General features: G+C 43.7%; 1 protein-coding gene across 1 annotated transcript; it reads left to right on the forward strand.

The window, feature by feature from the left end:
- Positions 1-1060: 1060 nt before the first annotated feature.
- On the forward strand, positions 1061-5310 carry LOC137269913 (scavenger receptor class F member 2-like). Its single transcript, XM_067803757.1, has 4 exons — positions 1061-1109; positions 3479-4435; positions 4824-4938; positions 5187-5310. Exons 1-4 carry the CDS (start codon positions 1061-1063, stop codon positions 5308-5310), a joined length of 1245 nt encoding a protein of 414 aa, XP_067659858.1.
- Positions 5311-17299: the final 11989 nt, after the last annotated feature.

A 17299-nucleotide genomic window follows, 5' to 3' on the forward strand; every position in this document is an offset into this window, starting at 1 on the left:
TAAGTTTATTACGATATCTACATTTTGTCAAGCAATTTACATATACTGAGGTTAGGAAAGTGTACCTGTAAACATATTCACACATACAGATATTAACAAAGTTACATGTGCAGGGATTAACAAGAAGCAGTCAGATGATACCAAGACATCAAGGAAGGTGTGTAAACGTAAGACTGTCTATAGTGTAGACTATTGGTGTCCTGATTCCATCTGTTTACCGTATATAGCGGTAACATCGAAACACCTTGGTGGGCACGGGTTGACCAGTTTGCTCTGTACAAATGATCTGAAACCAATAAATGCTAGTTCGAACCCCACCACGTACCGTTTAGATATCACAATATCCGTGCTCATATGTTCAACACTTGAAGCCCACAACCCCTTTAACACTGGTGAAACCGGCGTTACACTCACTCACTCATTCCTATACCAAAATGTCTACTATCACATTACGTATTGTCATGGTACATGCATGTTACTGTGTCCATTTTAACACGGATTCCTCTCAAACTTTGGTTGGTTTTAGTTGGTTTGAAATCCTCCGATGTCTCAAAAGAAGGAAACACACAGACAAATTCTCGGTGTGTCGGTGTGGAACCTTGCTACAGATGTCAGGGTTATCCACGCCATATACCTCATTGATGACATTATAACTTATACTAGCCTCCATACTTCTCTCTGGAGTCCTGCAACTTCAAAACAGAACGACGCGTATAAAGGCAATCAACAGATCTGTTCCTATTATGTACAATGCACAGGAAATGTATTCAGTGTTGTTGTTTTACATTCGCTTCCTACTGAAATCTATTAATATTTCTTACAAGCACGATTTTATCCGGAAAAAGAAAGCAAAACCTCTAATCTGAACGGTATTGTGTTCTGAACTGAGTATTGACGTGTTTCACATCACGGATGCTGGTCATTAGATCCAATGTTATGTAAAAGCATTTGCAAATGTATTACAAACCGCAGTTGCATCTATCACACTTGTACATGCAACCCTTTATTATCAAATAGCCTAACTGGGCTTTCATCGGCTGTCTTGTTTTCATTGATCACAATGTGGCTTCTTGGGATTGTAGCCGCATGCATAGTTATCATCATCCAAGGTAAGCAGACGAGCTACATGTGTATATTGCGTATACTCTGTGTACTCTGTATACTGTGTATACTGTGTGTTAGTTTTGGCATATGGCATATGCCCCGCGTTCCACTATAATTACATTGGCTTAACGCAATGATCTTAGTTGACAGTGCTATTTCTCCGGTAACAAAGAAAGAAACATCACCTGTGGGGTTTATTTGCATGAAGGCATCATTTTCATGTGTTAAATGTCGCAGTTGTTCCTGTTTCTAGGCGCGTGTAAGTGGTTTAATCTACGTTGCTATTGCTAAGATGTAGGTTGTCAGAGTTGGCAAAACCAAATGTTCCCGATGAAATCAAAACACACAGATGAGACGTCACTCATCAGCACTATCGTCTTCTGCCTTGTCAAGAATTTACACGTTTGTTGGGAATTGTATGTGTTTATGGGATTAAGCTGCTTTTACTGTACTAGTTCCCATCAGTGGAGTCTGTATGTTGCTTTATTTGAACTAACGTCTGCAGCAAAAGGCATATCTACGAAATAACGTATTGTTGCGGTTTGCGATAAAAGTCCACCGGGAATCAATTTCTAAACGATTAGCATGCCGTGAAACCAGCTTACAATAATATGGTTATCAAGTCAATACAAATTACTGCAGAGGTAGCAAAGTGGCTGTGCAGAAATAGTGAGAGGGTGTATCAAAGCCGGACATTATGAAACTGTTTCAAGTCAACGTCGTGCAATCATTTGTGGCAAGTCCTGTTGAATTGTGGACAAACCTATTAGCTGTCGTGTGTCACTGATGAGGGGTGAGTGAGAGAGAATGGTTTATGCCTCTTCTAGCAATATTCCAGCAACATCATGACGGGGGACACCATGAATCGGCTCCACTCACATGAAGGGAATCAAACCCGGGTCTTCGGCGTGGGTAGGAAATGTACAAAATAAAATATCAAAATAATATAACTTAAAGTATTATAAAATGAGTATTCAAATTAAAAGTCATTATATCAAGACCGTGATTATTGCAATAAAGACATAGATGGTAACATTCACCACACTACAGCAATGGACCCGTTTCCCAACGAGCATGGGTTGAGCATGCGGTGTAACTTGATCCGTTCATAATCCGAGAGTCCCAAGACCATTTCTAAAAATCAAATAATGACTGAAAATCAGAAATTAATAAGCATTCTATACATACAATGTGTATTTCTGCAGTTACAAAATTGGTATTTTATCAGATCCATGCACAGTTTAATGCGAGTAGACATGCTCCTTATGAGAGAGATTAGAGTTCCATGGGGATACTGTCCCAATATCTCACTACCTGTCTCACCATGTTTTGACGTGTGGTGAGACCCTTATGGTTAACACTCTCCTTCATTATCTCCCAGATGTTCTCATTTGGATTCAGACCACGACTGTAGCTGGGAAATGAAAGCAAAGTCACAGTTTTCTCTTGGAAAACGGCTGTTTAGAATGCTTTGCAGCGTGTTTTGGGTCATTGTCTTGTTGCAAAACCCAGCCACTCCCATGAAAGACTTTTGCATTTGGAAGAAGAAATTTCTCAAGAATATCTGTATAACATTCAATCATCAAAATTCGCTCAAACACGGACAAAGGAGTCGGTCCCAGTCACGACGCTCCACCTACACATGAAACATGGGATTGTATTTCGGTCTGTAATACGCCAGTCGAAAATCAACTGTTGACAACATCTTAACATTATTAGAATCCACCTAGACTGAACTTTACTCAGTGTAAATTATGTCGCTCTAATTAAAGTTTTCATGGTGATGACATCACAAAACACGTTTTTTCATATGCTTGTCTTTCATTTCTAGAGTCGACGTTCCTCTCTTTTTCTTTGACCCCGGATCTATGATACTGAGTCTAGTAGTGGATTTTAAACACTTGGCGATCCTCTAATTACTATCTCATGCCTGATGTTGGATATACTTGTTCTTTGCTTTGTAGAATTCCAGTTACATAAAATACAGGAGAGGTAACTCTAATATGACATGTCTATAAATGTACGAGGGGTTATCTCCCTTAGATTGATAACAGAAATTCACTATCTGTATTGCTCATGAATAAACCCTGGAGTTCAAACTGACAATAAACAAAAATTAGTAATAATAAACCGAACTACATGTGAGATGAGGGGAAAGTAAGCTGCCCTTTCATACCTAGGATACGGAATCCAAAAGACCCTCCAACTCCATGTGAAAGTCACACAGACTTGCCGTACACTGAAGTCCCGTCCCAAACTGTCTAGATACAGCACGCCACAGTACCTTAACTAAATGTCAAACGTACAATGCTGTCCACATGGAACATTTTACACAATAAATAACACTGCCAAATAACAACATTCACATTTACAGGTGCCAAATGTCCCGACAGTCATCATTGTTCTGAGTGTTGTGAACATACGGGTCGCTGCAAGACACAGTGCCACAGAGGATATTTCGGCCCAACCTGCCAGGAGGTTTGCAGCAAAACGTGCAGGTACCACACATGTGAGTTCGTCCCTGACAAAGGTATTGAGAGATGTACTGATGGTTGTATACCTGGATTCCAGGGACTCACCTGCCAGAGACCATGTGACACTCACCACACAGGCTGTACCAGATGTGATGGGGAATATTGTCAGGTGTCTGGAGCGTGTTTCTCTGGTTGCAGAGACTCCTACTACGGAGCAGGATGCAAGGCATGTTCCAGCAGATGTAAATCCTGCAACAGGATCACGAGCACCTGTGAGGAGTGCCATCCTCCTTATTCAGGAGCAGAGTGTGGACCCTCATGTGAGAACTGTGTGGGAGGATGTGAGAGTGGCTGTACACAGGGATGCAGACACGGTTTCTATGGAGACGACTGTAAGGAAGCATGCAGTGACACCTGTCGTCCTAACCCCTCCCTGACTACTGATGGACAATGTCCAGATGGAGAATCATGCCCACCTGAGTGCCACAGCCAGAGTGGCGAGTGTGTCCACGGTTGTGTTGATGGCTGGTATGGCCCCAAGTGTTCCCGGCGATGCAGCTCTAACTGTCAACACCAGAGATGTAACCAGACAGGGGCGTGTGATGTCGGATGTGAACACCATATGTCTTCTTGTGAAGGCTGCTTGGAGCAATGCGTCAACCTCACCTGTGCCTCATCCAAGGCCTCTTGTTGCAGAGATTGCAATAATGATACTTCTAGTTGTGGACTGTCTTGTAATGGATGTACTGTATGTCTTGATGGGGTTGTTACAAACTCCAGCGATTACAACATCACCTCTTGTAACTGCACTCACAACGCCTCATCACCTGATTGTCCCATCGGGGCTTGTGGCACAAGTAAGTAATACTCAATGATTGCCTTTCATTTTTTATTTTCATGGGTTAGCTGTGATGTCTTACATAGTCGAAGTTCACTCTGAAATCATCGTGTATTGTGTTGACAGAGAATCCCACAGTGTTTCAAGCGTGAAGGAATTTCTTACTAAGTATCATTTCACCAAAAACCGAGAGCAATTATGTTGGACTGGTAGTGCGGAGTACGTACTTCCCTCCAAAAAAAACCGGAAAACGCAGTACTCTTATTCCTATGCTCATGGTTGAAGATAAGAAACACAAACGCTAGCACGAGGAATGATATACGCCAGGCTGTGAATAGGCTTCTGAGGTATACAGAATTATCTCTTTCAGACAAGAAAAGTCATATAATTGTGCTTATTACTTTCAGATGTTCCACTTATCAACACAGAGACAGTGAAGTATCTCGTGCTGGCTGTCATCTGTAACCTGGCAACAGCTCTATGTGGTTCTTGTTGCTACCGTAGAGGGCTGTCCACAAACAGGTAAGTTGTTGCTGCTACCGTAGAGGTCTGTCCAGAATCAGGTAGGTTTCTATCGCTGCCAGTACCTACACCACAATTATACCTGTCTGACATAGTTTTTTGGCAGCTAATGTTTTTCATGTGTAGAGACAAGATGGGTTGCTGTCAAGAACAGTAATGAAAACACCATGGAGTAAATGTAAGGGCAAAAGCATGTATAAAATTGTTGCATGCTGATCGTGCAAGTGTTCCTGCTGGAACTGTTTCAGGGGAAAAGAACGTCCGGAGGGAAGAAGAGCAGATACCAGAGCAGGAGAAGTTGAAGCAGGCATCTGTCAAGACAGTTCCTTGGACATAGAGGAAGAAACGCGACCTGTCACTGTATACCTTTAATCCCACCTTCAGAGAGTAATAAAAGTGCGATGTTTATTCTTGATGTTATGCGTTTTACTGTTCGAGAGCTCCCTATCCTATTGTCCTCAGTGTTTTAGAGTGCTGGAAAAATATCCTCAGTGTTTTAAAGTGCTGACAAATATCTTCAGTGTTTGAAAGTGCTGAGAAATGTACTCAGTGTTTGAAAGTGCTGACAAATATCTTCAGGGTTTTAAAGTACTGAAATATGTCCTCAGTGTTTTAAAGTGCTCAAACATGTCCTTCGTGTTTTAAAGTGCTGAGAAATGTACTCAGTGTTTAAAAGTGCTGGAAAAAATCTTCAGTGTTTTAAAGTGCTGGAAAATATCCTCAGTGTTTGAAAGTGCTGAAAGATATCTTCAGTCATTTAAAAAGAAATTTTAAACCGAAGGTGGGCTCAAATCAGGATTATCGCTACCTTTGTGGGGATGGAGGCTCCGGCGTTCTCAAAGTTGCAAAGAAGCCAATTCTTCTGCACATCATGCAACTTGCATCAAATATTAGAGTCCTTTCTGTGGTAAACATCAGCAGACATTTCTCTTTGCCCAAACAATTTACCATGCCTACAAGGACTGAGAACCCATGTGTCTTGCTGGACCTGATGTGACATTTGTTGAAACAATATGAAAAGAAGACTGAGTATCTCATTCCCCATTCTCCTAAACATTTGCAGGTCAACAGGGAATGATGCATTAAACCCTTTCTGTTCATGGCTTTATTTTACAAAGTGTCAGAAAGGCTTTCACATTTTGCCCACACATATAAGGGTTATGACTGGATTATCTCGTATCGCGTCCAGATATTTACCTTTCCCAATTCCATGATTTACAATCGCTGCAAGGTCCTGGGCATTCATATTGACCATGGCATCTATATCTATATTAACTTGAAATTCACAATATACCCCAAAGAACTTAGGTATCCCACAGGAAACTGCGTTCCGTTCTCCTATGCTGTCAGAAACAATGCCGGTATTACACACGTGAATAATTTAAAGCATGCGGTTGTGCCCTATGCAATTAAATGTATCTGCATCTACATAATTCCCAGCTGGTGTAACACTGCATGTGAGGTCAATTTGTCATGTATACTTGTTTACAGTCCAATATACAATATTCTTCTGCACTGTGGTGAATAGTTTCTGAAATGCAATGGAAGACGTATTCAGTTTTTAAGTTTAGGTTTGAAATCAGTTTCTCATAATTGTCATCACTGATTACACGTGTGACCTATGACACACTTACAAATAAAACAGTCCACTAATGTGACTGGTTAAATAATGTCCAGTTCTCCTTACATGGTGACAGGAGTCCATACATATCCAGACTGCCTGGAAAGTTTGTCTTCCTTAGTGCCCCGAATGGACATATGACTGGCTGCAGCTAGGAAACAGAAACAGAAACAAGTTTAGCCGGATAAGAAATATGTCCTGTCCACGATGTAGTGGACACTAGGGCAGTGTGTGTTTGTAACATCTCACAGAAAATCAGCATGTCGAAAATCACCTGTAATCGCTGGGTTTCCATTCACAGGTAAGTGTTTGTGGTCGCTGCCGAAGGAGGGAGGGAATATGAAACAGATAAACATATAAACGTTTTTAAAATATCAATAGTCACTTGCCTTATAACATTGGTCATCTCATTAGGGACAATACAGAAAATATTTGGGATTTGGGTGTTGAGGTTTTGGTAATGCTGTTTTTCAAATTCACACTCCACGCCATGAAGACTACACGAACTTGCTCCACCATCCTCAATAGCGCCTTTGGTCAGTACCAATAGCGCCTTTGGTCAGAACCAATAGCGCCTTTGGTCAGTACCAATAGCGCCTTTGCTCAGTAGCCACCGTGTCCCATGTGAGTGACCAATAGTGTCTGTGTTTAGTGTCAGTCGGCAGTAGAGCCTGTGTCCAGTACCAATAGCGCCTTTGGTCAGTAGCCACCGTGTCCCATGTGAGTGACCAACAGTGTCTGTGTTTAGTGTCAGTCGGCAGTAGGGCCTGTGTCCAGTACCAATAGCGCCTTTGGTCAGTAGCCACCGTGTCCCATGTGAGTGACCAACAGTGTCTGTGTTTAGTGTCAGTCGGCAGTAGAGCCTGTGTCCAGTACCAATAGCGCCTTTGGTCAGTAGCCACCGTGTCCCATGTGAGTGACCAACAGTGTCTGTGTTTAGTGTCAGTCGGCAGTAGGGCCTGTGTCCAGTACCAATAGCGCCTTTGGTCAGTAGCCACCGTGTCCCATGTGAGTGACCAACAGTGTCTGTGTTTAGTGTCAGTCGGCAGTAGGGCCTGTGTCCAGTGCCAATAGAGCCTTTGCTCAGTAGCCACCGTGTCCCATGTGAGTGACCAACAGTGTCTGTGTTTAGTGTCAGTCGGCAGTAGGGCCTGTGTCCAGTACCAATAGCGCCTTTGGTCAGTAGCCACCGTGTCCCATGTGAGTGACCAACAGTGTCTGTGTTTAGTGTCAGTCGGCAGTAGGGCCTGTGTCCAGTACCAATAGCGCCTTTGGTCAGTAGCCACCGTGTCCCATGTGAGTGACCAACAGTGTCTGTGTTTAGTGTCAGTCGGCAGTAGGGCCTGTGTCCAGTACCAATAGCGCCTTTGGTCAGTAGCCACCGTGTCCCATGTGAGTGACCAACAGTGTCTGTGTTTAGTGTCAGTCGGCAGTAGGGCCTGTGTCCAGTACCAATAGCGCCTTTGGTCAGTAGCCACCGTGTCCCATGTGAGTGACCAACAGTGTCTGTGTTTAGTGTCAGTCGGCAGTAGGGCCTGTGTCCAGTACCAATAGCGCCTTTGCTCAGTAGGCACCGTGTCCCATGTGAGTGACCAACAGTGTCTGTGTTTAGTGTCAGTCGGCAGTAGGGCCTGTGTCCAGTACCAATAGCGCCTTTGCTCAGTAGCCACCGTGTCCCATGTGAGTGACCAACAGTGTCTGTGTTTAGTGTCAGTCGGCAGTAGGGCCTGTGTCCAGTACCAATAGCGCCTTTGGTCAGTAGCCACCGTGTCCCATGTGAGTGACCAACAGTGTCTGTGTTTAGTGTCAGTCGGCAGTAGAGCCTGTGTCCAGTACCAATAGCGCCTTTGGTCAGTAGCCACCGTGTCCCATGTGAGTGACCAACAGTGTCTGTGTTTAGTGTCAGTCGGCAGTAGGGCCTGTGTCCAGTACCAATAGCGCCTTTGGTCAGTAGCCACCGTGTCCCATGTGAGTGACCAACAGTGTCTGTGTTTAGTGTCAGTCGGCAGTAGGGCCTGTGTCCAGTACCAATAGCGCCTTTGGTCAGTAGCCACCGTGTCCCATGTGAGTGACCAACAGTGTCTGTGTTTAGTGTCAGTCGGCAGTAGGGCCTGTGTCCAGTACCAATAGCGCCTTTGGTCAGTAGCCACCGTGTCCCATGTGAGTGACCAACAGTGTCTGTGTTTAGTGTCAGTCGGCAGTAGGGCCTGTGTCCAGTACCAATAGCGCCTTTGCTCAGTAGCCACCGTGTCCCATGTGAGTGACCAACAGTGTCTGTGTTTAGTGTCAGTCGGCAGTAGGGCCTGTGTCCAGTACCGATAGCGCCTTTGGTCAGTAGCCACCGTGTCCCATGAGAGTGACCAACAGTGTCTGTGTTTAGTGTCAGTCGGCAGTAGGGCCTGTGTCCAGTACCAATAGCGCCTTTGGTCAGTAGCCATCGTGTCCCATGTGAGTGACCAACAGTGTCTGTGTTTAGTGTCAGTCGGCAGTAGGGCCTGTGTCCAGTACCAATAGCGCCTTTGGTCAGTAGCCATCGTGTCCCATGTGAGTGACCAACAGTGTCTGTGTTTAGTGTCAGTCGGCAGTAGGGCCTGTGTCCAGTACCAATAGCGCCTTTGCTCAGTAGCCACCGTGTCCCATGTGAGTGACCAACAGTGTCTGTGTTTAGTGTCAGTCGGCAGTAGAGCCTGTGTCCAGTACCAATAGCGCCTTTGGTCAGTAGCCACCGTGTCCCATGTGAGTGACCAACAGTGTCTGTGTTTAGTGTCAGTCGGTAGTAGGGCCTGTGTCCAGTACCAATAGCGCCTTTGGTCAGTAGCCACCGTGTCCCATGTGAGTGACCAACAGTGTCTGTGTTTAGTGTCAGTCGGCAGTAGGGCCTGTGTCCAGTACCAATAGCGCCTTTGCTCAGTAGCCACCGTGTCCCATGTGAGTGACCAACAGTGTCTGTGTTTAGTGTCAGTCGGCAGTAGGGCCTGTGTCCAGTACCAATAGCGCCTTTGCTCAGTAGCCACCGTGTCCCATGTGAGTGACCAACAGTGTCTGTGTTTAGTGTCAGTCGGCAGTAGGGCCTGTGTCCAGTACCGATAGCGCCTTTGGTCAGTAGCCACCGTGTCCCATGTGAGTGACCAACAGTGTCTGTGTTTAGTGTCAGTCGGCAGTAGGGCCTGTGTCCAGTACCAATAGCGCCTTTGCTCAGTAGCCATCGTGTCCCATGTGAGTGACCAACAGTGTCTGTGTTTAGTGTCAGTCGGCAGTAGGGCCTGTGTCCAGTACCAATAGCGCCTTTGCTCAGTAGCCACCGTGTCCCATGTGAGTGACCAACAGTGTCTGTGTTTAGTGTCAGTCTGCAGTAGGGCCTGTGTCCAGTACCAATAGCGCCTTTGCTCAGTAGCCACCGTGTCCCATGTGAGTGACCAACAGTGTCTGTGTTTAGTGTCAGTCGGCAGTAGGGCCTGTGTCCAGTACCAATAGCGCCTTTGCTCAGTAGCCACCGTGTCCCATGTGAGTGACCAATAGTGTCTGTGTTTAGTGTCAGTCGGCAGTAGAGCCTGTGTCCAGTACCAATAGCGCCTTTGCTCAGTAGCCACCGTGTCCCATGTGAGTGACCAACAGTGTCTGTGTTTAGTGTCAGTCGGCAGTAGGGCCTGTGTCCAGTACCAATAGCGCCTTTGCTCAGTAGCCACCGTGTCCCATGTGAGTGACCAACAGTGTCTGTGTTTAGTGTCAGTCAGCAGTAGAGCCTGTGTCCAGTACCAATAGCGCCTTTGGTCAGTAGCCACCGTGTCCCATATGAGTGACCAACAGTGTCTGTGTTTAGTGTCAGTCGGCAGTAGAGAATGTGTCCAGTACCGATAGCGCCTTTGCTCAGTAGCCACCGTGTCCCATGTGAGTGACCAACAGTGTCTGTGTTTAGTAACTACAACAGCTGTGTCCAGTACCAATAGCGCCTGTGTCTAGTATCAGTAGCACATGTGTCCAGTATCAATAGCACCTGTAACCCGTAACTACAACAGCTGTGTCCAGTACCAATAGCGCCTGTGTCTAGTATCAGTAGCACATGTGTCCAGTATCAATAGCACCTGTAACCCGTAGCTACAACAGCTGTGTCCAGTACCAATAGCGCCTGTGTCTAGTATCAGTAGCACATGTGTCCAGTATCAATAGCACCTGTAACCCGTAACTACAACAGCTGTGTCCAGTACCAATAGCGCCTGTGTCTAGTATCAGTAGCACATGTGTCCAGTATCAATAGCACCTGTAACCCGTAACTACAAGAGCTGTGCCCAGTACCAATAACGCCTGTGTCTAGTATCAGTAGCACATGTGTCCAGTATCAGTAGCACATGTGTCCAGTATCAATAGCACCTGTAACCCGTAACTACAACAGCTGTGTCCAGTACCAATAGCGCCTGTGTCTAGTATCAGTAGCACATGTGTCCATTATCAATAGCACCTGTAACCCGTAACTACAACAGCTGTGTCCAGTACCAATAACGCCTGTGTCTAGTATCAGTAGCACATGTGTCCATTATCAATAGCACCTGTAACCCGTAACTACAACAGCTGTGTCCAGTACCAATAACGCCTGTGTCTAGTATCAGTAGCACATGTGTCCAGTATCAATAGCACCTGTGTCCCGTAACTACAACAGCTGTGCCCAGTACCAATAACGCCTACGCACAGCACCAGTAGCCGCTGTGTCCCATGTGTGTGATTGATAGAGTTTGTGTTTGGTGTCAGTAATCAATTCGTTCATTCACTTCCAGATATACCATGACAGTTTTGACTGATTATTTCTATTCAATAATGTTCAGGCAACTTTGTGGCTGTTACGTTTACAGGTTTGAAAACGTATAATACAAGCACTACCTAATACTGTGACCATGTAATATGCATAATGTGAAGCAGTGATGCATGGAGGTGCCACATAGTCACCTCATAGATAGAAAACATAGATGAGATCAACTCCATAGACTTGCCACATTCTAAGTGGCGGTTACTACGATATGAAGGCATCTGTGCAAGTCATGAGGATGACACCAGGTGTTCCCCTAATAATAGACAGCCCACGGAGACGAAAATGTTGTCAAAAGTCAAATCTGAATAAAATGGCATTCGTTGAAAGCAGACAAAATAATGTTTAACATCCAGAGTCCTATGTTACATGCGTCCCAGTGTCTGGTTAGTTGTTTGTCTTGTAGAAAACTTTCCTGCAATAGTTTATATTTAATCCAGGGTTTTGGTTAGGGGAATATACGTTTCTGATCTTCAACTTACTGGCACAACCCATACATTGTACTTACACTTTATATCCATCTTACTATTCCTGGGAAAAATAAACAGAGCTATTTGTCTCTATACATCGAAATGTCGATGTGTCATCTTTCTCAAACAAGCTACTAGACTACATGGATCTTACAAAATATAATCAGTTCAGTCGCATGGATACATCTTCTAATTATTGATGTCTGTTGTAACACAGGCAAAGCCGGTTTAGGGTTTTGTGTCTATATGTATCTGTTACAATTGACAGGTGCTCGTTGTAGGGGCAACCAGCAGTGTTCCGACTGTGATGACAAGACCACCAGGTGTCTGACACAGTGTTATGCAGGATACTTCTGTGACCAGTGTAGATCTGTGTGTAGCAGTCACTGCAGGAACAACACGTGTCAGTTGATTCCCCGCCGAGGTATCGGAAGATGTACTGAAGGCTTTGAGCCAGGGTACCAGGGTTCCAACTGTATCCAACCTTGTGACAGTCACACCGTACCCTGTACTCCTTGTCCGGGAGGGTGTGACGGGAAATATTGTCACAATGGCAGAAAATGCCATGAAGGATTAAGCACTCTTACTATGGGCTGGAGTGTAAGAACTGTTCTGGCAAATGTAAAGTTTGCAACAGGAAGAATGGAACATGCGAGGAATGTCATCCACCATAATTTGGCGGTGAGTGTGAACACTCGTCTGAGAATTGTGTTACGGTTAAAAATTGAACCAGCAAAACAGAACAAAGACAAGTTTGAAATATTCAGATATTATTATTTAGCAACGAGAGCAATGTATATAAAGTCACAATTCAATAGTCACAATATCGATTTCCAATACAGCACAAAGGCCACAAAATCTAAGCCAATGGGTCACAAAATATATAGTATAGCAAACTCACCAAAGTCTTAGAGTTAGAGAGGAACAGTCTTGAATATTGTAATACAGCGAGCGGTCTGACAGCAGTTTCAGGAGTTACGGATAAAGCGTTGGGAATGTAAACTCCAGTAAATGGATGTGAATGTGTCAGTTTGTCGCTTACAACCTGGCAACTAGCCTTTATACATAAACAGTCATTACTCGAATGTTCTAGCACATACAGCTGTTACGGTTAAGAATTTACCGTGACAACAATTTAAGACACCCCCTTGTAAACCAGCAAAACAGAACAAAGACAAGTTGTTCAAATTCTGTTATTATTATATTACCAGAGCAAGTTATACAAAGTCACAAGTCAATATAACAATGCAGAGTATAGATACAATTCAAGAGACAAAATCTAAGTCAGTGGGTCACAAAATACAATATAGCAACTCACCAAAGCCTTGTTGTGAGAGAGAATCAACTATGGCAGAATGTCAAAAAAAGCGATCGGTGCGGCAGCAGATAATGTTGATTCACGTGTTGACAGGATTTTCAAGCGTGGCAGAGATCCAGCAATTATGAATGAATGTGAGTGTCACCCTCAAGGGGAGGTAACTCTCAAGTACTGCCCTATAGGCGTACCGCTTAATTAATTTTCCGTAGGAAACGTGGCCGATAATAACACTAAGTCCTTTAATATTGTGACCGAATTACAACTACAGTACCTAATTAATAACATAATACACAGAAAATCCACACTTGTAGCAACTGCGTAGGTTCGTGTAAGGATGGGTGCCCCCATGGCTGTGTACCAGGTTTTTATGGACCTTTCTGTACCACGGTATGTAGCAAGCGTTGTCGACCACCTCTTACTTCCCAGACAGCAGAAGTGTGTCGGGGAGATGCTGTGACGCTGACGTCCAACTGTACGCCAGAGTGGCAGAACCAGAGTGGAGACTGTACACGCGGCTGTGTAGAAGACTGGTATGGTCCCCGGTGTTCGTCACCGTATAACAGTGGGTGTAAGCAAGGGCGTTGTAGTGACAGCAGCGACTGTACAGATGGTTGTGAGGGTGGTCACTGGGGATCAAACTGTACGTCATGCCCTGGGAATTGCCTCCATCATGCGTGTCATGCCACTACAGACGTGTGTCTTCTTGGATGTAGCAGCAGCCTTACACTGTAGCCTTACCTGTACGCCCTGTTCAGAAGATGGATGTCAGCTAACTATCAACTGTACCAGTAACTCTTCTGTACTAGTAGAACTTGCACAATCCTTCAACGCAATTAAGTGTATAAAGTGACAAACGTTTACCTCTTTTGTAAATGGCGCCTACTCGAGTCAGACTGACCAATCGGAAGTTACTGGGTGGAGTTTTTTAGGTTTTATCTAGATCTAATTAGTACATGGACAAGTTATGGATATGGGTGTTCAGTAATAGGTACAGTACACAGATGTATGCATCACCTCCTAAATCTCGTCTAATGACGTAAACTCATACGCCAGTCAATCGTCGTAATTGCTCAATCGTCGAGATAGGGAGAAAACAATGTTTTGGCATTATTGCGATACCAATACGTACAGGAACATGTCTGTTGATTCTCAGAATGATATATATAGAGAATACGACCCGCTTGGGTGAAATGAAAACTAGGAAGTCAGGAGGTCATGAACATGCAGTGGAGCGTAGTTTACATCACGAAGGAGGTATGAACATAACATACGTCACTATACCCAATGTTTTCATAAGGGTATACAATCATGACGTCAATAGGTAACACTTGGGGCGATTTACCAGACTTTGGTTATCATAGGACTTGTAGGATATGTAAACATTTGTAAACATTTCATTTGTCGGATAGATCATGGTACTACAGACGCAGGTTCCACAGAAAGTGAGTATGGTCACGTGACGGGAGGTGTTTTATGTCTTGGAGTGTGCCCGGTGGGGCAGGCAAGTGTTAGATCGTCACACCGAAAACCCGAGATCCAGTTCCCACATGGGTACAACGTGTGACGTCGGTCTCCCATCGCTGTGATATATTGCTGGAATATTGTTTTGATGCTACTAAGCACGGCAGATACACACTAACTCAATCCTGAAGTGCCCTGACATATGTTCTTTTACTAGTTTAGATTTATTGTGAACATGTCCCCTGTTGGATAATACAGTTCGTTTACACTGGTCAGGGTGACGTTCACTCTAGATTAGTTGATGTTGATTACGACACCTCTCTCCCCGTGAGGTGACATATGCATGGCCTCGTGTAACGTATTATTGATATAGCCAAACATAGTCACTGAATCTTTCCTTCACTGAGTCTCCTCCTTTCTCAAAACAGACGACGGGCCACGCCTTCAGCTGTGTACGAAGAGTTAGAGGAGAGCTTTGTATTTGTATTATACTACACTGTGACAAGATACCACTGTTTCTATATACTACATAATGTGAGGACTGAGAATGTGTCCAGGAAGTGAGCCAAGTAGACTGATGGTACTGGTTATGCATGACTGCTAACAACTAGACAATTATTTCTCTGTTACTGAAGATCCTGTGACGAGGACAATAATAGGTGGTTGTTGTTGAGAGTATGCGAGTTTTACTGACACTTTGTTTGTCACTGTCCACTCACCTGATGTAAAGTGGTCGTCATTCGAACCTGGCACACATATGACAAATGTCACTTACATCAACATGAAAAATACATGCAGTTTAAATACACTTTTAGACATTAGATACACACACGCACATGCACACGCACACGCACACGCACACACACACACACACTCAGACGTAGAGAGATAGAGACGCACACGTACACACATTGAGTTAGTGAGTTGAAACATTTACCAGAAGTGATAAGTTGGTCATATAACTAAATGAAACTAAACGATTATTGATAAATATAGAGGAAGTCGGCGGGTGAAATTAAACCAAATAACAGCATATCACTCTCTCGTCTTAAGAGCATTAATGATTTGAGATGAAAGGGAGATAATTTACGTCATGGTCACAGCGCCAAAGTTAGTGACAGGACAACATCATATGACCAGTGTCTCACCGTCCCAGGACCTAAACCATGCTATTTATATGGGAGGCTATTGAGAGTGGAGCAAACTATAGCGATAAAATATTGCAATGATATTTTTACACAGAATTAAACATTCACATATTTGTACTTTACGTTTAATATACTCTGACGCAGAACACAAGTCAAACATTCATATTCAATTTCAAACGAAACTACATCCAAAAAGTAACATATTCATACAGACTCGCTCGCAGATAGAGATATCTGACTTTTTTCACAATCATTGAAATATTAACCTAAGGATCAGTAAATACATGATGTAGAATCGTTGTATATATTACAAAATCCAAAAACATGCACATCATATATTACGTATTATTCTGAATAGTTACAACACAGAAGCCGTAACGTCCATATTCAACAAGATCATTAAGACTACACCAGAACATAATGATTAAGTACTGAGAGCGACATGCATTACTAAACTGTACATACGAAAACAAAATACGTTTAAGGTTTTTAGTTGATTGGTGATTGCTTTTGTTAAAACCATGCATTGTAGATTTTAGCTTACAACATCTGGTAACCACAGTCGTTGTGACTCAGATCAAATTGACGTGTGTGTTGACGGTTAGGAACCACTTATGGGTTTAAACCCGGGTTTATTCTGTGTTTAAATCACTTTTACCAGACATTGTTGTTGTCACCTGGAGCTAATTGAAAACGGGAGTATAATTGGAAAAAGAAATCGGTGTAAGGAATATTTGAAACTAAAACACAGATCAGCTAGAAGTGATATAGTATCCAACATTCTCCAGCATGTGATAGCAGTTTACTCAGCAGACTGGTGCTTGATCCGTCACACGGTGTGAAACTGAAAACAGGGTCGAAAACAAAGAACGGGATATTTGTTGATTGTGCTGAAAGAGATATTTGCTTAATACATTCAGGGGCTTATCAATCTGGTTTGGGCTATTGCTGAGGTGGTGATGTCCTTGGCCGAGCGAGCCATAACATTTTAGCTAAACTTAACCTCTGATCACATTGACCCTCCACGTGTCAGAAAAGCTGAAGCACAGGAAGACTGTCTAATTGTGGGTAGGTCCCGAGTGAAATAACATTGCGTTTAAAAGTGCAATTGTTCTGAGTGTGGGGCACGCATGGTCAAGCTGGTAAGGTTATATAATAAGACCTAATTGAAGCAGATCATGTAGAAGACGCTGTCATTACGTTGATAGAAAAACGCAATAATACCAACGCTTAATAACAGCATGAAAGATTTCCACATCTGTCCTTATTATCAGGCTTTGGGCAGTTACCCTGAACGATAATGATAATAATTCACTTATATAGCGCGCCTGGTATCCATCTGACTAAACTCATGGGCAAAAGAAACTTATCACCCGACATTATTTGTGTTAAAAACGACAAAAACAAAAAAATGTCAGAAAGAATGTTTATATAAGAAAGATAAGCCATTTACACAGCAAAAACTGTATTTGTTGATGCCCTGTCAATGTTCATGCATGCAGGAAGTGAGGTAGATGACACATGGGGTGGACGTGAAAGTTTACA

The sequence above is a fragment of the Haliotis asinina genome, unplaced genomic scaffold, assembly GCF_037392515.1.
Source record: "Haliotis asinina isolate JCU_RB_2024 unplaced genomic scaffold, JCU_Hal_asi_v2 scaffold_18, whole genome shotgun sequence".
NCBI classification, from domain to species: Eukaryota; Metazoa; Mollusca; class Gastropoda; order Lepetellida; family Haliotidae; genus Haliotis; species Haliotis asinina.